The sequence below is a fragment of the Phyllobates terribilis genome, unplaced genomic scaffold, assembly GCF_046119375.1.
Source record: "Phyllobates terribilis strain yellow unplaced genomic scaffold, ASM4611937v1 Scaffold_1__5_contigs__length_1240528914, whole genome shotgun sequence".
Classification (NCBI taxonomy): Eukaryota; Metazoa; Chordata; class Amphibia; order Anura; family Dendrobatidae; genus Phyllobates; species Phyllobates terribilis.
The window spans coordinates 173,787,125-173,809,665 of NW_027362761.1; the positions used below are offsets into that span (position 1 = coordinate 173,787,125).

The 22,541-nt window shown below is 45.2% G+C and overlaps 1 protein-coding gene across 3 annotated transcripts in view; it reads left to right on the forward strand.

Annotated features, from left to right (window-relative positions):
- Positions 1–22,541, forward strand: part of FXN (frataxin) — a 110,422-nt gene that overhangs the window by 27,367 nt on the left and 60,514 nt on the right. Inside the window, exon 3 of one of the 3 annotated variants that reach the window (XM_073652600.1) lies at positions 20,724–20,870. The exons of the other annotated variants lie outside the window; for them this stretch is intronic. Within the exon in view, the coding sequence (XP_073508701.1) occupies positions 20,724–20,870 (147 nt within the window). The remainder of the gene's footprint in view (positions 1–20,723; positions 20,871–22,541) is intronic. 3 annotated transcript variants of the gene reach the window in all.

Below are 22,541 nucleotides of genomic sequence, written 5' to 3' on the forward strand. Positions count from 1 at the left end.
ATGGACCCTGGGAAAGTGCGGGCAGTTCTTGAGTGGGATCGGCCAGAGAATCTTAAGGCACTACAACGTTTCCTGGGGTTTGCTAATTATTACCGGAAGTTCATTCGTAATTTCTCGTCCATGGTTAAGCCTTTCACAGACATGACTAAAAAGGGGACGGATTTTTCTAGGTGGTCTGACAAGGCTTGTCAAGCATTCTCCTCCTTGAAAAAATGTTTTGCCTCGGCACCCATACTCATTCAACCTGATGCGTCACAGCCATTCATTGTAGAGGTAGACGCTTCCGAGGTAGGGGTGGGAGCAGTATTGTCACAAGGTTCGTCCCCTGGTAAGTGGCATCCGTGCGCCTTTTTCTCTAAAAAACTGTCGTCCGCTGAGAGGAATTACGATGTCGGCAATAGGGAACTCTTGGCCATTAAGTTAGCTTTTGAGGAGTGGCGCCATTTTTTAGAGGGGGCAGTCCATCCGGTCACCGTCATCACCGATCACAAGAACCTGCTATATCTGGAGTCCGCGAAACGTCTGAATCCCAGACAAGCTAGGTGGTCATTGTTTTTTACCAGGTTTAATTTTGTCGTTACATATCGTCCTGGGTCAAAAAATGTAAAGGCGGATGCCTTATCTCGTAGTTTCCCTGGGGCCGGGAATACGGACGACCCGATTCCTATCCTTCAGGAGGGGGTGGTGGTTTCGGCAGTATGCTCTGAGCTGGAGGAGGAGGTATTGGAGGCTCAGGGGGACGCCCCTGTTGGACCTCCGGGGAGACTGTTTGTTCCAGATCAGTTGTGACAAAAGGTGATCGAGGCACACCATAACTCAGTTTTTGCAGGACACCCGGGGAGTAAAGCAACTGTGGATCTCCTCTCGCGTCGGTTTTGGTGGCCTAACTTACATAAGGAGGTGGTAACTTTTGTCGCGTCCTGTGGGGTTTGTGCGCGCTCTAAGACCTCACATACCCGTCCGTCTGGGGCCCTCTTGCCTTTGAAGATCCCGGAGCGTCCTTGGACTCATCTGTCTATGGACTTTATTACGGACCTCCCTCCGTCTTCGGGTAAAACAGTCATACTCGTTGTAGTGGACAGGTTCAGCAAGATGGTACATTTTATCACTCTTCCTGCTCTTCCTAATGCTAAAACTCTTGCGCAGGTGTTCATTGGGGAGATTGTGAGGCTTCACGGGGTACCCTCCGAGGTGGTGTCAGATCGGGGGTCTCAGTTTGTGTCCAAATTCTGGAAGGCGTTTTGTACACGGCGGGGGATGCATTTATCGTTCTCATCGGCTTTTCATCCTCAGACCAATGGTCAGACGGAACGTATGAACCAGAGCTTGGAGACATATATCCGGTGTTTTGTGTCAGAGAACCAGGAGGACTGGGCTTCTTTCTTACCTCTGGCAGAGTTTGCTCTTAATAATAGGCGGAGCGAGTCCACTGGTAAGTCCCCGTTTTTTGGGGCATATGGTTTTCACCCCCAGTTTTGTACTTTCAGTAGGGGGGGCTCTTCGGGGGTTCCTGAGGAGGAACGATTTTCCTCATCACTCGCTTCAGTATGGAGAGGGGTGCTGAAGAATCTGAATACTATGGGGAACCGATACAAACGTATGGCTGATAGGAGGAGAGTGTCTGGTCCGGACCTAAGTGTGAACGATCGGGTATGGTTGTCTACCAGGAATATAAAACTTAAGGTTCCCTCCTGGAAACTGGGTCCCAGGTTCATCGGGCCGTACAGGATCAGTTCTATAATTAATCCGGTGGCATTCCGTCTTGACCTCCCCCCTACGTTTAAAATTCACAACGTGTTCCACAGATCGTTGCTTAAGAGGTATGTGGCGCCGGTGGTACCGTCACCTTTATCTCCCCCTCCAGTGGTGGTCAATGGTAACTTGGAGTTCCAGGTATCGAGGGTCATCGATTCACGCTTTAATCGCCGGTCCCTTCAGTACCTGGTTCATTGGAAGGGGTATGGTCCTGAGGAGAGGTTGTGGGTTTCTGCGTCGGATATTAACGCAGACCGATTAGTTCGGGCCTTCCACACGACTCACCCGGATAAACCTGGCCCTGAGGGTCCGGAGGCCCCTCGTAGAAGGGGGGGTACTGTCACGGTGTGTCGCCACGAAGATCGTCATGATTACACAGCCTGACTTCTCGCAGCTGAGTTTTTGGTGCTTTGTGTTTTTCGGCAGTGAGGGAGTTAACTCTCTCTCTCTGTGCTAGACAAGGTCCAGCCTCGCCCAGCTGCAATCAATGCTGCTGTAGTGGGACTCCTTCAAATGCCTGCCGGTCTGTTAGGGAAGTGTCGGTGAAAGCATTTCATGCAGACTAACAGAGCGGATCGTGGTATTTGGAGTTTCAGAGCTAAGTGCATTTGGAGTGTTTTTTCCCTTCCTCGCTTTATCATTTATCTCCTTTCCCGTTGGTGTTCCCTCTGTTGTAGTTGTGTAGTTTTTGTATGCAAGGTGGTTTTGGTTTTACCCTTGTACTGTCTCGTTCGTCTAAGTACTGAGTGTGGGCATATTATTACCTGTCCCCTTTTGTTGTGATCAGGGGTCCTTCTCAGGACTAGATTACTTAGGTGCAGGGATCCTCAGGAGGTAGGGGTTACGCTGGCGGCCTGTACCTCTGTACCTTTAAAAGTACCTCCAGGTAGAGGGATTAGTCAGGGCCCCAGCTTAGGGTCAGTTTAGGCCCCCTACCTCCAGTGCACAGAGACAGCGTGACACCTGTGCCGGCCTGATCAGGTCTTATAAAAGACGATTATTAGCTGTAATTGCAAACAAGGGTTATTCCACAAAATATTAAACATAGGGGTTGTATAATAATTGACCCACACTTTTATGTTTAAAATTTAATAAAATTCAACGGAGCAACATAACTTTTTGGTTTGTAAGATTTATGCTTCTGTTCATAAAACCTACTCTCGTTTGCCGTTTCAAGGCTCTAACTTATTTGCATCTTATCAAACCAGCTAAATCTGCAGGGGGTTGAATACTACTTGTAGGCACTGTATATATATATGTGTATATATATATATATATATATATATATATATATATATATATATATATATATATATATATAAACACATCAGTACAGACCAAAAGTTTGGACACACCTTCTCATTTAAAGATTTTTCTGTATTTTCATGACTATGAAAATTGTACATTCACACTGAAGGCATCAAAACTATGAATTAACACATGTGGAATTATATACTTAACAAAAAAGTGTGAAACAACTGAAAATATGTCTTATATTCTAGGTTCTTCAAAGTAGCCACCTTTTGCTTTGATGACTGCTTTGCACACTCTTGGCATTCTCTTGATGAGCTTCAAGAGGTAGTCACCGGAAATGGTCTTCCAACAATCTTGAAGGAGTTCCCAGAGATGCTTAGCACTTGTTGGCTCTTTTGCCTTCACTCTGCGGTCCAGCTCACCCCATACCATCTCGATTGGGTTCAGGTCTTGTGACTGTGGAGGTCAGGTCATCTGGTGTAGCACCCCATCACTCTCCTTCTTGGTCAAATGGCCCTTACACAGCCTGGAGGTGTGTTCGGGGTCATTGTCTTGTTGAAAAATAAATGATGGTCCAACTAAACGCAAACTGGATGGAATAGCATGCCGCTGCTAGATGCTGTGGTAGCCATGCTGCTTCAGTATGCCTTTAATTTTGAATAAATCCCCAACAGTGTTAACAGCAAAGCACCCCCACACCATCACACCTCCTCCTCCATGCTTCACGGTGGGAACCAGGCATGTAGAGTCCATCCGTTCACCTTTTCTGCGTCGCACAAAGACACGGTGGTTGGAACCAAAGATCTCAAATTTGGACTCATCAGACCAAAGCACAGATTTCCACTGGTCTAATGTCCATTCCTTGTGTTCTTTAGCCAAAACAAGTCTCTTCTGCTTGTTGTCTGTCCTTAGCAGTGGTTTCCTAGCAGCTATTTTACCATGAAGGCCTGCTGCACAAAGTCTTCTCTTAACAGTTGTTGAAGAGATGTGTCTGCTGCTAGAACTCTGTGTGACATTGACCTTTTCTCTAATCTGAGCTGCTGTTAACCTGCGATTTCTGAGGCTGGTGACTCGGATAAACTTATCCTCAGAAGCAGAGATGACTCTTGGTCTTCCTTTCCTGGGGCGGTCCTCATGTGAGCCAGTTTCTTTGTAGCGCTTGATGGTTTTTGCAACTGCACTTGGGGACACTTTCAAAGTTTTCCCAATTTTTCGCACTGACTGACCTTCATTTCTTAAAGTAATGATGGCCACTTGTTTTTCTTTACTCAGCTGCTTTTTTCTTGCCTTAATACAAATTCTAACAGTATTCAGTAGGACTATCAGCTGTGTATCCACCTGACTTCTGCACAACACAACTGATGGTTCCAACCCCATTTATAAGGCAAGAAATCCCACTTATTAAACCTGACAGGGCACACCTGTGAAGTGAAAACCATTTCTGGTGACTACCCCTTGATGCTCATCAAGAGAATGCCAAGAGTGTGCAAGCAGTCATCAAAGCAAAAGGTGGCTACCTTGAAGAACCTAGAATATAAGACATATTTTCAGTTGTTTCACACTTTTTTGTTAAGTATATAATTCCACATGTGTTAATTCATAGTTTTGATGCCTTCAGTGTGAATGTACAATTTTCATAGTCTTGAAAATACAGAAAAATTCTTTAAATGAGAAGGTGTGTCCAAACTTTTGGTCTGTACTGTATATAAATAATACAGTTAGGCTCATATATATTTGGATAGAGACAACATTTTTCTAATTTTGGTTCTAGACATTACCACAATGAATTTTAAACAAAACAATTCAGATGCAGTTGAAGTTCAGACTTTCAGCTTTCATTTGTGGGTATCCACATTAAAATTGGATGTTTAGGGTTTAGGAGTTTCAGCTCCTTAACATGTGCCACCCTGTTTTTAAAGGGACCAAAAGTAATTGGACAATTTGTCTCCAAGGCTATTTCATGGACAGGTGTGGGCAATCCCTTCGTTATGTCATTCTCAATTAAGCAGATAAAAGGCCTGGAGTTTATTTGAGGTGTGGTGCTTGCATTTGGAAGGTTGTGCTGTGAAGTAAACATGCGGTCAATGGAGCTCTCGATGCAGGTGAAACAAGCCATCCTTAAGCTGCAGAAACAGAAAAAACACATCCGAGAAATTGCTACAATATTAGGAGTGGCAAAATCTACAGTTTGGTACATCCTGAGAAAGAAAGAAAGCACTGGTGAACTCATCAACGCAAAAAGACCTGGGCGCCCACAGAAGACAGCAGTGGTGGATGATCGCAGAATAATCTCCATGGTGAAGAGAAACCCCTTCACAACAGCCAACCAAGTGAACAACACTCTCCAGGAGGTAGGCGTATCAATATCCAAATCTACCATAAAGAGAAGACTGCATGAGAGTAAATACAGAGGGTTCACTGCACGGTGCAAGCCACTCATAAGCATCAAGAATAAAAAGGCTAGACTGGACTTTGCTAAAAAACATCTAAAAAAGCCAGCACAGTACTGGAAGAACATTCTTTGGACAGATGAAACCAAGATCAACCTCTACCAGAATGATGGAAAGAGAAAAGTATGGCGAAGGCGTGGTACAGCTCATGATCCAAAGCATACCACATCATCTGTAAAACACTACGGAGGCAGTGTGATGGCTTAAGCATGCATGGCTGCCAGTGGCACTGGGTCACTAGTGTTTATTGATGATGTGACACAGGACAGAAGCAGCCAAATGAATTCTGATGTATTCAGAGCCATACTGTGTGCTCAGATCCAGCCAAATGCAGCCAAACTGATTGGTCGTCGTTTCATACTACAGATGGACAATGACCCAAAACATAAAGCCAAAGCAACCCAGGAGTTTATTAAAGCAAAGAAGTGGAATATTCTTGAATGGCCAAGTCAGTCACTTGATCTCTGTAGCGTCGGTGTCCCTGCCTCCTGCTAGGCCGAGACGCCGTTCCTCTCACCTCCCTGCTCCGTCCTCGGCGTCCTCTTCCCGCGCTGCTGGCAGCACTCGCCGCTTCCCGGGCACTGTGCTTAGGGCGCGCGCGCTCCCTCTCAAAGGGGCCGCGCGCGCCTTCCTAAGGAGTCCCCGGCCAATTGCCGTTGGAGCTCCCATATATCAGGCACCTCCTCCAAATTGGAGGTGCCCGAGCAAAGTTGTTGCAAAGCCTTTCACCTCTGCTTCAGCCCTCAGGTCCCGTTGCCAGTCTGCTTTCCAGCTCTGTCTACCTGCTTGCATTCCTGCGGTCCGCCAGTCTGTCTACCTGCATCCGCCAGTCTGTCTATGGACCAGTCCGCCAGCGGATCAGGAAGCACCTGCCTGATACCTGCCTGATACCAGTCTGATACCTGCCTGATACCTGCCTGAGACCACCTGCCAGCCAGCCGAGAGACTCTTACCCGCTCACCTGGGAGCGCTCACCTGCTACCCGCCAGCTAGCCTACCTGGAGGCTCTGCCAGCCAGCCGAGAGACTCTTACCCGCTCACCTGCTACCCGCCTGCTAGTCTACCTGGAGGCACTGCCGTCACTTGCCGTGACCACCTGCCTGTCTAGAGACTCTTACCCTGCTGTCACTTCCCGTGACCACCCGCCTGTCAAGAGACTGTTCCCGTCACTTGCCGTGACCTCCTGCCCTTCTACCCAGAGACTGTTCCTGTCACTTGCCGTGAATACCTGCCCGCCTTCCCTGGGAGCCACCCGCTTCCTTACAAGGACTGCCCCTTTGTATAGTAGCTCAGAGGTTCCACCTCCCAGACCCGTTACAGTTTGCTCGGGCCATGGAACCCGGTGGCACCCAAGCTCCCTCGCTCTCGGACCTATGTCATGAACTTTCCCGTCAGACGTCCCAACAGGACTCCATCTTGGGCCACCTGCGTAGTGTTCACTCTTGCCTGGACACAATGACTGCCTCGTCGGGAGCTGCTTCCACTCGCACAACTACTACCCCGGCAGCGCCGCTGCCCATCAATACCATGGCATCCCTTCCCGGTCCCCGCCTTTCCGCCCCGCCTCTATTTGGTGGAGATCCCGGTCAGGCACGGGGCTTCATAAACCAGTGCACCCTGCACTTCGAACTTTTGGCACACCAGTTTTCCACCGACCGAGCCAAAGTGGCCTTCATCATGTCCCATCTCACTGGGGAGGCGCTGGCTTGGCTAAATCCTCTATGGAACAGAGGAGACCCCCTGGTGTCCAATCTGCCAGCCTTTCTCACGGCCTTCCGGAAAGTCTTCGACGAACCAGGACGAAAGACCTCATCCGCCTCATCTCTGCTACGCCTCCGTCAAGGGAGTCTCACCGTGGGCCAATATGCCATACGGTTCCTTACCCTTGCTTCTGAGCTTGCCTGGGATACCGACGCCCTGGTGTCCGTCTTCTGGGAAGGTCTGTCCGGCCGGATTAAGGATGAACTTGCCGGTCGGGACATTCCTACCACTCTCAAAGATTTAATAACACTTCCACCCGGATTGACATCCGGTTCCAGGAGCATACCAAAGAGGCCACCCATGAGAGGAGGTTTCCTCGCCTTGCTCCTACCTTCCGGAATCCCGTCACTTCCTCTGTTACTCCCCAGGCGCACTCACCCGAGCCTATGCAGGTCGACCAGACCAAGATGGTCAAAACCCGTCAAGAGTCACGCCGTGCCGAGGGGAGCTGCTTCTACTGTGGCAGTAAGGAGCACCGGATCCGTTCCTGCTCGGAGAGGTCGGGAAATGCCTGTGTCTAGGATCGCTCAGAGAGGTCGTCCTAGACAAGAATAAACCCTCTCCATCTCTGATGTTGTCGGTCTCTATCATCTGCGGGGAGAACCGTTACTTTGAACTAGCTCAACTTGATTCTGGAGCTGCCGGAAATCTTATTTCTCAGTCCCTGGAAGAGAAATACCGCATTCCCACCAAACCTCTGGCCGAACCCTTATCTGTCGCCTCCGTGGACGGGGGTCTCTTACCGCATCCCATCCAACTTATCACCGAACCCATAACTCTGCAGGTGGGAATGCTGCACTCTGAGAGCATCTTCTTTCATGTTCTACCTGGACTCTCTCATGCCCTTTTGCTTGGCCTACCTTGGCTCCAGAGACATGCACCCGTGCTTGATTGGCAGACCGGAGAAGTCCTTCGCTGGGGACAGGACTGCCATAAGACTTGTTTAGTTCCCATTCGTCCTGCCCGTCCTTCTCCTCCCCCAGCCAATCTACCCGGCCTGCCGGTACCCTATTGGTCTTATGCTGATGTCTTTAATAAAAAGGAAGCAGAGACATTACCTCCTCATAGACCATACGATTGCCCTATCGACTTGGTACCTGGCGCTACTCCGCCCCGAGGGTGTATCTACCCTTTGTCCGCTGCTGAAACCCGGTCCATGTCTGAATATATCGAGGATAACCTGGCCCGGGGATTTATCCGGAAATCTACCTCCCCGGCGGGAGCAGGCTTCTTCTTCGTTAAAAAGGACGGCTCACTTTGTCCCTGCATAGACTATAGAGGCCTTAACCAGATCACGGTGAAGAATAAATACCCCCTTCCGCTCATTCCTGAATTATTTGACCCTCTGAGGGGTGCAAGAATCTTCACCAAGCTGGATCTCCGTGGGGCCTATAACCTGGTTCGTATCCGTCAGGGGGATGAATGGAAGACGGCATTCAACACCTGGGACGACCACTATGAATACCTCGTAATGCCCTTCGGTCTCTGTAATGCTCCCGCCGTCTTTCAAGAGTTGGTCAATGATATCTTCCGTGACCTTCTCTACTCCTGCGTGGTGGTATACCTGGACGACATCTTGGTCTTCTCTCCAGATCTCCCTACACACCGGAGGGACGTTTGTCAGGTCCTGCTCAGGCAAAACCACCTCTACGCAAAATTTGAGACGTGCCTCTTCGAGCAGACCTCGCTTCCATTTCTGGGCTACATCATCTTTCAGACCGGTCTACGAATGGATCCTGAGAAACTTTCTGCCATCCAGAAGAGGCCCCGACCGGAGGGGTTGAAGGCTATCCAGCGGTTCCTGGGCTTCACCAACTACTACCGCCTCTTCATTCCGCACTACTCTTCCCGGACTGCCCCTATCTCGGCGCTCACCCGTAAGGGCTCTAATCCCAAAGAATGGCCGCCTGAGGCAGAGGAGGCCTTCCTGTCTTTGAAACAAGCTTTCTCCTCCGCTCCTGTGCTGCACCGTCCGGACAGCAACAAACAATTCTTCTTAGAAGTAGACGCTTCCTCCTCCGGAGCCGGAGCGGTGCTCACCCAAAAGTCGTCATCCGGAAGAATGGTAACCTGCGGCTTCTTCTCCAAACTCTTCTCCTCATTTGAGCGCAATTATTCTATAGGAGACCGAGAATTGTTAGCCATTAAGTTGGCACTGGAGGAGTGGCGTTACCTGCTTGAGGGGGCTCTTCACCCGGTAATAATCTACACGGATCACAAAAACTTGGCTTATCTCCAGAGTGCCCAAAGACTTAACCCGCGCCAAGCCCGGTGGTCCTTGTTCTTCGCCCGCTTTGATTTCATTTTTCATTTTCGCCCGGCAGACAAAAATATCAAAGCTGATGCCTTGTCCCGATCCTTTTTGTTCTCTGATCTAGAGGAGGAGCCAAAGCACATCATCGACCACCGCCAAGGTAATGCTGGTGGCTCCCGTGGATCTAAATCGTCTTCCACCCGGTAAGACGTTCGTAACAGTACCTGATAGTGAGAAAGTCCTACACTGGGGACATTTGTCTAAGCTAGCTGGCCATGCTGGCCAGAAAAAGACCCTCCTGCTTATTACCCGGCATTACTGGTGGCCTACCCTGCACAAGGACGTAATAGACTTTGTCTCAGCCTGTGCGTCCTACGCCCGCAACAAGGTTCCTAGACATCTGCCAGCCGGCCGCCTTCTGCCTCTTCCCATACCTGCTGCCCCGTGGCAGCATATAGCCATGGACTTTATAACGGATCTCCCTGTCTCTGCTGGTTGTACGGTCATTTGGGTGGTCGCTGACCGCTTCTCTAAGATGGCTCACTTCATTCCCCTGCCGGGCCTTCCGTCTGCATCTGAATTGGCTAAAGACTTTATCCATCATATTTTCCGTCTTCATGGTCTTCCTCTCCACATCGTATCCGACCGAGGAGTTCAGTTCACCTCTCGCTTCTGGAGAGCCATGTGTAAATTGCTGGGGGTCACCTTGGACCCACAGTCCAATGGTCAAGTAGAGCGGATCAACCAAATTTTAACCAGTTACCTCCGGCACTTTGTTAATGCCCACCATTCCAACTGGGTGGATCTTTTACCGTGGGCCGAATTTTCCTATAATAATCACGAAAGCGAGTCTTCCTCCAAATCCCCGTTTTTATTGTCTACGGTCAACATCCTCGGATCCCGTTTCCCGTCTCCGCCTCGGTGGATAATCCGGCCGCGGAATCTCTTGCTAGCGAATTCTCCTCCATTTGGGAGAGTACCAGATCCGCACTTCTTCAGTCCTCCGAGCGGATGAAGAAACAGGCTGACAAAAGACGTCTGGATCCGCCCCAATTCCGTCCTGGAGATAAAGTCTGGCTCTCGTCCAAGTTTGTCCGGCTCAAGATTCCTTCCTACAAGTTAGGGCCTCGGTTCATCGGCCCACTGGAAGTTATCAAACAAATCAACCCGGTGGCCTATAAATTGAAACTCCCGGCCAACTTGCGGATCCCTAACTCCTTCCATGTATCTCTCTTCAAACCTGTGGTACTTAACTCTTTTTCCAAGTCTACAGGTACGCCTCCTGCTCCGGTTTCCGCTGAAGACGAGTTTGAGGTAGAGAGCATTCTGGCCACCAAAAGGGTAAGAGGAAAGACCTTTTTTCTAGTGGATTGGAAGGGGTTTGGTCCTGAGGAGAGAACGTGGGAGCCCCGGGAGAACATCCATGCCCCGTTCGTCCTTGATAAATTTCTCTCCGGCCTAAGAAAGGGGGGGCCTAAAGGGGGGGGTACTGTAGCGTTGGCGTCCCTGCCTCCTGCTAGGCAGAGACGCCGTTTCTCTCACCTCCCTGCTCCGTCCTCTGCGTCCTCTTCCCGCGCTGCTGGCAGCGCTCGCCGCTTCTCAGGCACTGTGCTTAGGGCGCGCACGCTCCCTCTCTCTTAAAGGCGCCGTCCTAAGGAGTCCCCGGCCAATTGCCGGTGGAGCTCCCATATATAAGGCACCTCCTCCAAAATGGAGGTGCCCGAGCAAAGTTGTTGCAAAGCCTTTCACCTCTGCTTCAGCCCTCAGGTCCCATTGCCAGTCTGCTTTCCAGCTCTGTCTACCTGCTTGCATTCCTGCGGTCCGCCAGTCTGTCTACCTGCATCCGCCAGTCTGTCTATGGACCAGTCCGCCAGCGGATCAGGAAGCACCTGCCTGAGACCACCTGCCAGCCAGCCGAGAGACTCTTACCCGCTCACCTGCTACCCGCCTGCTAGTCTACCTGGAGGCTCTGCCGTCACTTGCCGTGACCACCTGCCTGTCTAGAGACTCTTACCTTGCTGTCACTTGCCATGACCACCTGCCTGTCAAGAGACTGTTCCCGTCACTTGCCGTGACCTCCTGCCCTTCTACCCAGAGACTGTTCCTGTCACTTGCCGTGACTACCTGCCTGCCTTCCCTGGGAGCCACCCGCTTCCTTACAAGGACTGCCCCTTTGTATAGTAGCTCAGAGGTTCCACCTCCCAGACCCGTTACAATCTCATCCCAATTGAGCATGAATTTCACTTGTTAAAGACTAAACTACAGACAGAAAGGCCCACAAACAAACAGGAACTGAAAACCACCACAGTGAAGGCCTGGCAGAGCATCAAAAAGGAGGAAACACAGCGTCTGGTGATGTCCATGAGTTCAAGGCTTCAGGCAGTCATTGCCAACAAAGGGTTTTCAACCAAGTACTAGAAATGAACATTTTATTTACAATTATTTAATCTGTCCAATTACTTTTGGTCCCTTTAAAAACAGGGTGGCACATGTTAAGAAGCTGAAACTCCTAAACCCTTCATCCAATTTTAATGTGGATACCCTCAAATGAAAGCTGAAAGTCTGAACTTCAACTGCATCTGAATTGTTTTGTTTAAAATTCATTGTGGTAATGTCTAGAACCAAAATTAGAAAAATGTTGTCTCTGTCAAAATACATATAGACCTAACTGTATATATTGTGTATATAACACTGTAATAAACTATGTAATTGGCAAAAAAACTGTTTTCAACAAAAACATACTAAATAACATTTGTGCAGTCTATGAATGTGTTCTAAGAAATAGAATTGCCTCCATCAGATCCTCCTTCATAGATGACCTCAAATCTGACCTAATAATTTTAAGGCTAGAGAACAACCTCTCTACACTAACTTGGGTTGGAGGCAAAGCCGTAACCACATGGGCAACATCTCTAACAATTTCCGGGTATAAAGGAATTGCCTCATGCACAGTCAGTTTTGATGAACGGTTGAATTTTTCTATTTCTTTGAGAGCAAGTGAGACATTTTGCTGAAATATGGTCAATCTGCTTGCTATAGGAGACGGAGTGAAATCTTTTTCCTTGCGGCAACGCTTTGCCTGCTCCATGTCATCCAAATACTTGTGAAAGTCAAACTCCTCATCTGATGAGGATGAAGATATGCTGCACCAATAGAGATAAGGCAAACAAACAACCACACAGCCCAGGTTGAAAATTGCCAAAGCTTTAATAATAACACATAAAAGCAAGTACACACAACAATAATAAAATCAAAGACACACCACAGATGGAAAGAGTGGAGTGCCTGGACTAAATAGTATAAAGGAAGCCATTATAATCTAACATAAAGCTCCCACAGGTAATATGTGATAATAAAACCAAGGGCAAAAAATAATAATCACATGGAAAATAATGAAGGTACCCAACAAATATTTCATATATATATAAATATATTAATATCACAAATAGTTAATAAGATCAGAATATAAATATATGCAGTGACACTGTCTCAAAGATACATACACAGATACATAAATATATATGAACCACTAGATAGCCTCAACAAAATACCTTATCCTAATATAGCTGCATATATAAATGACTAGTGTCAATAAAAGTGGCCCAAAAATGGTTTACAAGATGGCCATAATTACCCAAATAGCATAGATCAACAGTCCAGGCACCCACCACGCACCTGACGCGCATTTCGCATAGGAAATGCTTCGTCCAGGGGTGATGATATGCTGGAGTGAATAAGTATATAAAGGATCCTGGACAATATTATGCAAATTGATAATTATCCACAGCTGTGCATGAGCACTTAGCCTGACCTCTGCTGGGTGTTACCATGGGTACCTGTGTGTTATCTTACCCCTGCATGGAGACGCCACCGCCGCGCCATCTGTCATGTTGCGGAGTTACCGGAAGGACATAATGAAGAGAAAGTACTTCCCGTGACGTGATCGCGAGCGGTCACATGATCGGAACCAAATCAGGTGATTTAGTATAACAGCAGAGCGCGTGCGCGATGACTGCCATTCAAACTGAAGCCGAATCTCCGGAGCATACAGGGGAGAATATAAAAAAGACAGGCACCCTAAAGGATTACCACCAAGAAATAGAGAAAAAAAGAAAATAGAAGAGAAAAGAAGAGTGTGCCAGTGAACCAACAATGTGCAAGTGAAAAAAATAGAAAAAAATAAAGTGAAAAAAGGCACAGAAAAAGTCCAGAGAAAAAAACAAATATATTTAAATTTTTATTACAAAGCAAACACATTGCATACCATGTAAGAGAGAAGAAACACCACGTGTGTGAATAGAATAGTGCAAAATATATTGTTTAAACATAATAAATGTGTAAGGTGATAAATAGTGTATGATTATATGGAAAAATATATATCAACAAGATATATATATATATATATATACAATATATATATATATATATATATATATATATATATATACATATATATATATATATATATATATATATACACAATATATATTGATGATAAAGTGTGATGTGCATAGTATAAAAAATAAATAAAGAAAAAGAGAAAAAATATCTCATAATAATGTATATCAAATATATAGTGACATGTGCGTAAACTACATACGTGATATACGTATGCGAGTAACACTAAGTGTAAAAACTTCATCAAAGGATATGATGAAAAAGTGTCATGTGCATAGAATAAAAAATAAAATGAAAAAGAAGAAAAATTAATGAGTATCAGAGAATATGCATATACCAGATATATCTATACCAAATATGTATATACCGGATATATATCTGCCATAATAAAGTGACGAGTGCCCCGAAAAAAAAAAAAGAAAAAAGGGAAGGAATCCTCGCAGAAGGCCAAGACCAATCCAGGACCAACTAAACAAACATCTAATCAGTAGCACATATAAACAAACAAACAAACAAACAAGACCGTTAAAAAACACAATATATAATATTAAAACCAGCACGATTAGGACTCTGATCAAAAGGCGGACAAGAAATAGAATCCAAAAAATGTAACAAACACATATACATGTGTATGTATACCCACATATGTATAGATACTTGCAGACATGGAGGGCGACTGGATAACTTAGAGAAAGGGCACAAAACTATTGTGGTCATTTAGTCCAAGGGGTGATATGGTCTTTAACTTATAAATCCACTTTGTTTCTTTTTGAGCCAATAATTTCTTCCAGTTACCCCTTCTCGAACTCAAGAAAACCCGGTCAATACCCCTAAAGACCAGCCCAGTAGAGTCACAGTTATGGGTCACTTTGAAATGACGTGGGATTGGTTTCAACAAAGATAAATCATCCACTTGTCCAGCCCCTTCAATATCCAAAACATGTTCACGAATTCGCCTCCTGAATTCACGTGTCGTCATGCCTATATATATGTAAGACCGCACGGACATGTGGCATGATAGATAACTGCCTTAGTAGTGCAATTGATATTATAGGTGATTCTGTATCTTGCGCCCTTAGAATCAAGGAAATATTCCGCTGTGTCCACATTCTTGCAGGCAACACATTTGTTACATGGTGAACATCCCCATTTTGGACCTTTTGAGCCAAAGATAAATTCTGTTCCAGGTCCCTTATGATAACTATGGACCAAATGGTCACGTAGATTTTTAGCTCTTCTGTATGTAATAGATGGCTTTGTGTTGATACATTGGGAGATGGTTTTGTCCAATGATAGGACACCCCAATGTTTCTGCATGATTGCATATACATCATCGCTGTGGGTGTTATAATCAAAGACACAGCGTACCCTTGAGTCCGAAGGAACAGAACGTGGTTTATTCTTTAAAAGATCAATTCTCTCAATGTGGCGAGCTCTTGTATAGGCTTTGCAAATGGACTTCTTTCCATATCCCCGGTATTTAAACCGACTGTGTAGATCCTCTGCCTGTTTTTCAAAAAGAGAAATACTAGAACATATCCTTCTGGCTCTAAGGAATTGTCCAACCAGTATGTTATTGATCAAATGTTTCGGGTGCTGTGATGAAGCATGGAGGAGAGTGTTGGCAGAAGTACTCTTCCGTAACAGGTCAGTCTCGATATATCCATGACAGTCCACCTGTATGAGAATATCAAGAAATTCAATACACTCTCTACTGCTTTTGTAAGTCAACTTGACATTCAAATTGTTGTTGTTAAGATCACTAAAGAATGAACATAATTCATCTTGTGAACCCTGCCAGATAAAGAGTACATCGTCGATGTAACGCCACCATGATATCACTCGATCCGCAAAAACCGAGGGACAGGACTGAAAAATGTTGCGCTCCCACAGCCCCAGGAACAGGTTAGCATATGAGGGCGCACAAGACGCCCCCATTGCTGTGCCCTGGAGCTGCAGGTAAAACACATCCTGGAACATAAAAAAATTGTGTGTTAACACAAACTTCAATGAAGCAAGAAGGATCATGCACATATCACTGTCAAGCCCACTGGAACTCAAGAAAAACCACACGGCATCAATGCCGTCACTGTGTCAAATCGATGTGTACAGTGACTCGACGTCACACGTAACCAACCACATGTTGGGCTCAAGTTGAATATTATCTAATTTTCTTAATGCATCATTAGTATCCCTCAAATAGGACGGGAGCATCTCAACTATGGGTCATAGATAGTGATCTACAAGTTTGCATAATGGATCACAGATACTGTTGATCCCCGATACTATCGGCCTACCTGGAGGTAACCGAGGATCCTTATGAATTTTCGGGAGGAGGTATATTCCGGCTACAGTCGGTTCATTAATCCAAAGACCTTCTATTTGTTTCAAAGTGATAGTCCCTTTGTCCACCGCCTCCGATAACAAAATGTGCAGTTCACTCCTAAATTTAGACAGTGGGTTAAATGTCAACCTACGGTAACAATCATTGTTTCTAAGTAATCTATACATCTCCTTCTCATACATGGCCGTCGGCCAAATGACCACATTGCCCCCCTTATCGGAGGGTTTAATAACCACTCCTTTAAGGGATTCAAGTTCCCTTAGGGCCTGTCTTTCTTGTTTACTAAGGTTATCACCCTTGATAGTTTCAGGTACCTTTTCAAGATCCTGTATGACCAATCGCATGAAAAGATCGATTTCAGGAAATCCTGATATTTGAGGAAACTTCTTGGATCTTGGAAGCAGTTGTTGTGGGTATGTATTGCTTCGGATACCTGATGATTCTTCCTCCAGTTCCTCCAAAATCTTCAAAGTCTCGATTTCCGTGGGTGTGGACAAAGAGGATTTGTTAAAGTACAGCTTCCTGAATATCAATTTTCTAGCGAACAGCTGTAAATCCTTAGCGGCTGCAAATCGATTAAAACTGCACGATGGAGAAAAAGAAAGACCACGGCTCAAAATCGAGATCTGATCACGTGATAATGTAACATCCGACAAATTAATTACCTTAAGAGAAGTCTTTTGTTGGTTACCACCTCAAGTCTCCTGACGTCTCTTACCATTAAATCGACGGTATTGATCGGTGCGGCCCTTGTTGTATCGAAGATAGTATCCTTCATTGTCCGTAGATGAAGTACTAGATGCACCAGTGATAGATATGAAGATATGGCAGCAGTAGCACTGTCAGGACCCAAGTCCTCTTGCGCCTGGCAGTCCTTCTGTAGGCCACTCATCTTAACTGCTACCTCTGTCAGAGCTTCTTTTCCTTTAGTAAGCTGTTGATCATCAAGCAGTATATGATGACTTGGGTCCACTGAAACAGCTGCCAGAAAATTTTTATTTTCCAATAGCTGTGTCTCTCTCCGTTTCATTGAAGCAGAAATGCCATCTGCGATTAAACCTCCTCTTTGGGACAGGCAAAATAGCAAGTTCTTCCACTCCCTTATAAAAATGCCAGGAGTTAAATCCTCAGCTTGTAATTTTTTAGTCACGGTAAATGGGTGATTAAGCAATTCCTTCAATTCAGCCACCTGTGTCCATTGACCTTCATTTAGGGTTACCTGAGGGTTCGCCATATCTATAAGAAACGGTTTTAGTTCAAGCAATCGCTCAATCATTAAATAAGTGCTGCCCCACCGAGTGGCTTGTTCGACAATTGCCCCTTTCCCAGCACGTCTCTTCAAGATTGAATCAATTTTAGGGGTTCTGGCGGCAATAACCAATTTCCTCCCTTTTCCAATCAGATTTCCAGCATGTTCCTCTTGCAGACTATCTCTTATTGCCGGCTGCAGCGTGTGCACAGCACAGCGCATGTGATGAATAGGAAAGTGTTTTGAAGCCGCTTCAACAAGATCCTCTATTTCTAAAGTATAATTTTGCTGTTCTTCTGTTGTAATATCTGTTCCTCAGTTACATGAACAGCACTGTGGCCTTCCATCTCAAACACACTGAATCCTACATTTTCTTCTAGCTGTTGTTCATTACTCTCATTCATCAGTGTAATTGTACTTATCATGATTGAAGTATTGTCCGTTACAATAGCAAGAACCTGTTCTTTTTTGAGTTTGTAATCTTGCAGAACTTTTTCCACTAAGGCCTGGAGAAACTGGCTGGTGTGATGAGCTTTAGGATCTTTTACTGCCAGTGTCTTGGTAATAATTTCTTTGTTGTCACAAACATATCGAACATTGATGGCAAAATAGTTCACTCTGTGACGTGTGCAGGCATCCATTTTAAGAAACATGAAGCGTCTTTTGAGAGTCTTTTTAAGATCTTCCTTTTGTTTAAGGGCTTCTTCAATCACTGATTTACTAATACTTTCTCTTTCCAGAGAAACACCAAGTTTGCGGGCCATTTCTCCATTAAGAGCTGTAAAAGCTGGTCGTGCAAATAATGATAATGGTACACCGTCCTTCACAACAAGCTGGATGAGCGGTCTTTTAAACATATCTGGTGTCATTGTTAAAGTAACTTTGTCACTTACAAAATATCTTGTTAATGATGTTTGAGATGCTCTTTCCTCCTCCTTTGCCTCGCAGGAAGTGCTGGGCCGGGTTTCTTGGTGCTGCTGTTATCTTTCTCAGTCACAGCTTTGAAAACTTCTGGGTGGAAGCGTTATAAATGTCTTTTTAGATTGGAAGCTCTTGTAGGAGCATTTTTATCACTGCCTGAGTATGCATTGATTTTGGCATCACAGCATTTGTTTTCCTCTGGGTCACTTGTCATATATTGACACACAAAATATTTTTCATCTGGAGTCACTGTGAAATGCTCAAATACAGCTGACTTCAGGGGGGGCTTCTTGGACATTTTGTAATCATATGAATTCACTCTTAAAATAATTTTGTCCTATAAAATAATGTATATTATAATTCCAGCAAAAACAGGGAACCATGTACAGTGGGGAAAATAAGAATTTGATGCACTGACAATTTTGCAAGTTTTCCCACCTACAAAGAATGGAGAGGTCTGCAATTGTACACTTCACCTGAGACAGACTAAAAAAAATCCAGAAATCACATTGTATGATTTAAATAATATGCATTTTATTGCATGAAATACGTATTTGATACAATAGAAAAACAGAACTTAATATTTGGTACAGAAACCTTTGTTTGCAATTACAGAGGTCAGACATTTCCTGTAGATTCTGTTTCTCACAGGTGAAGTGTACCTATGATTAAAAATTTCAGACCTCTCCATTCTTTGTAGGTGGGAATCGACAGTGTATCAAATACATACTTTCCCCACTGTATAATTTTAGATAGAAATGAAACAAACTTTGCATAAATCAATAGTACAGATGACAAATATAAAGTTTGTAAAATATGTTTTTAGATATTTTTAGTTTGAATTTCCAATCTCAGGCTTTTCTTAGGGTACAGCTCACTAAATTCTTCACAGCCTATGAAGAGGGGAGGAGGGAGGGAGCAAGTTTGTTGTGTATCATACTCCAGGAACAAAGAAACTGATAACAGAGCTAATAACTTGATGTTTTGGCTTCTAGACCTATACAAGTCCTCATATAAGTCCTCATCAATCCTGTTGCTGTATTTTCCCTGTATATTGTATGTATATTGTATAGAAGCTAGCTTCCCAAAAGTATATGAGCTCAAAGAAAAAACAAACAAGCATACAGAGAGAACATACAGTATACTGGACTATTGATTTATGCACAGTTTATTGAAAGTTTAAATATGCTTTAAGAAGTAATTACCTTAATCTTGTTATCCTGTTCACTCTAGCAATTCTTCTGAGATGAGTGCAGGCCTTCCTTCTTTTTGAGTGTGTTTACTTTTTACCCTTGTCTGTAGAGGAGGAGCTTCACTGGTGCTGGAGTTCAGCACTGACTTATCTCAGCTAAGACAAAGCCTAGATCCTCAGGCTACATTCACACCATGGGTGTAGCCAGGATCAAAACTAGGGGGGGGGGGGGGCAGAGCCTCATACTGTTCCGCAGAACCTCATACTGCACACCCCTACACTTGAAAATAAAGCCTGCACCTTAAGAAGATGTGGTGAATGCAGTCTATTTATTCCAACTATCAATTGATGTTGATGTGTTACTGAAGACGAGCAATGCCTGTCCTGGGCGTCCTTTTGTGCTATGAGGTGTACCTGACTGGTGCTAAAAAAAAAAAAGGAGTGTTAGTCTGTGTACTACCCGGCTTTCATTCTTTTTGGTACAGATAAGATATGGATAGACAGATATGGATAAATGGATGGATGGATAGATAGATAGATAAAGTCGTAGAGGGATAGATAGATAGTGGGATAGATAGATTGATAGTGGGATAGATAGATTGATAGTGGGATAGATGGAGGAAAAGATAGATTAATAGAGGGATGGATAGGTAAATAGAGGGATGGAGAGATAGATAGATACAGGGATTGATGGGTAAATATATGGATAGATAGTCATATGGATGGATAGATGGAGGGATAGATGAAAGGATAGATAGATAGATAGATAAAGTCATAGATAGATGGAGGGATAGATAGATTAATAGAGGGATGGATAGATGGAGAAATAGATAGATACAGGGATGGATGGATGGATAAATATATGGATAGATATATGGATGGATAGATGAAAGGATAGATAGATAGAGGGATAAATGAAAGGATAGATGAACGGATAGATAGATGGATAGATAGATGAATACATGGAGGGATAGAGTGTGATAGACAGATGACAGCTATAGAGAGCAAATAGTACATTGCCCATATCGCACATATAGTTCACATATTGTACCGAGAGCACATAATAATCACCTACAATATTAGCATTAGTTACCTTCATGTGACATAGATGAGCAGTAGTACTTTCACTTTCTCACTTTCTCCAGCTCGGGGCCCAGGAATCGGATCCTGTGCAGGGCAGGCACCCCTCCCCCTCCTCTCTCTGGTGAAGACGGCAGAAGACAGGACAGAGGAGGGGAGATTGCCCCCTGCAGTCTGGAGCCGGTGCAGCACGGGAGCACTGCAGCATACAAGTGAGTTTTGATAGGTGCGTGCCCCTGCTTCTAGGGGGGGGCAGCCTGCCCCTTGCTGGCTACGGCCATGATTGACACACAGCGTTTTTGCGGATCCGTTTTTTGCAGTAAAATGCAGTGACTCTGGGCATCCCAGCGAAGTCAATGGGTTTCAAGAAATGACATTCAGACACATCGTTTTGTGAGGATCCGTTTTTGGGCTCAAAAACAGATCCTCACAAAGAATGAGCATGTCAGTTTTTGTAATCTGCTTTTGCTATTGAAAACATTATCTATGAGCTCACAAACCTTTCAGGTGATGCGGTTTTTTAAAAAGCTGATCTGCTTTTGCAGCTGAAAAACGTATCCTCAAAAAACGCAGCAAAAACGCTGTGTGTGAATGTAGCCTTAGATCAGGAATAGAACAGCCATTTATAGGACATTTCATAACTTTCCCGAATTCCTATGAAAAAATATTCAGCACATTCTGCATTGAACTATTGTACCCAATGTATTATATATTTTAGGAGTCGGAGTCGGTCCATTTTATACCGACTCCGACTCCACTAAAATGAGCACCGACTCTGACTCCACGACTCCGACTCCACAGCCCTGGTAAGAGGGGGCAGTTAAAACACCTGTTCAATTTTTGTGCAAAGCATGCAGAAATAAAGTAAGTTATGTGTGGGAGGTTTGTTAACCTCCCTGAGAAGAGCCGGATTGGCCATCTGGCAATTGCCAGATTGGCTGGTACCTACGCTGGGCCACTTTGTCACTTGGTGTCTCCTAGTATCTTTCACTGCGCAGGGATCAATGCCGCACCCCTTCTCCCATGAGTGCTACGTGACGTCCTTTTCTTCACATTCACGTTATGCACGTTATGAATGATGAAAGAGTAGATGACTCCTCAGCCAGTCACCATGATCTTTACTTACAGCCAGCCTCGCAGGACCAGGCTGAGGTACGTAGCTTCCACACATTGAAAGTGTTAGTGCATGAACCCTCCCCCAGTCCAGCTGATGAGGACCTTTTTCCCGGTGTGCGGAAGGACATGTTAGTTGAAACACTTGTCCTCTGTTCTTTACAGCAGCTCCTGCCTCTGATCTGCTGCTCCCATCTTGCTACACATGATCTTCAGCGTGTGAGCCATGGCATATGACGTCACTGCCAAGTTCCCTCAGACAGGGGCACGCCATCGTCAGCTGCCAGCCTCTGATTGGCCAGCGGCGTATATCGCAGTGTAGGGAGCTGGCGGGTTCACTACAATCGTAATACATTTCTGTGGGTTGTGCGTCGTTGTCGCTGGACCCCTTCAACTCTGGGCCCCGGTGCAGCTACATCGGCGATATGTCCACCCCTGCCATTACTGATCCCTGTGGCACCCCTCTGTTAACTGTGACCCAATCTGAGTGTGTTCCATTAATAAGCACTTTTTGTTTCCTGTCACTGCGCCAGTTAACCCAGTTACACATAGTTCCCCTGGTCCCATTGCTTTCATTTTTTCATTCAACCTTTTGTGTGGCATCGTATGAAGTGCCTTTGAAAAGTCTAGATAGACAACATCCACTATGTTTCCCTGGTCCAATCTAGAACTTACCTCCTCATAGAATCTGATCAGATTACTTTGCAGGACATATCGCTCATAAACATATGTTGATATTGAGATATTAGGTTCTTTTTATTGAGATACTC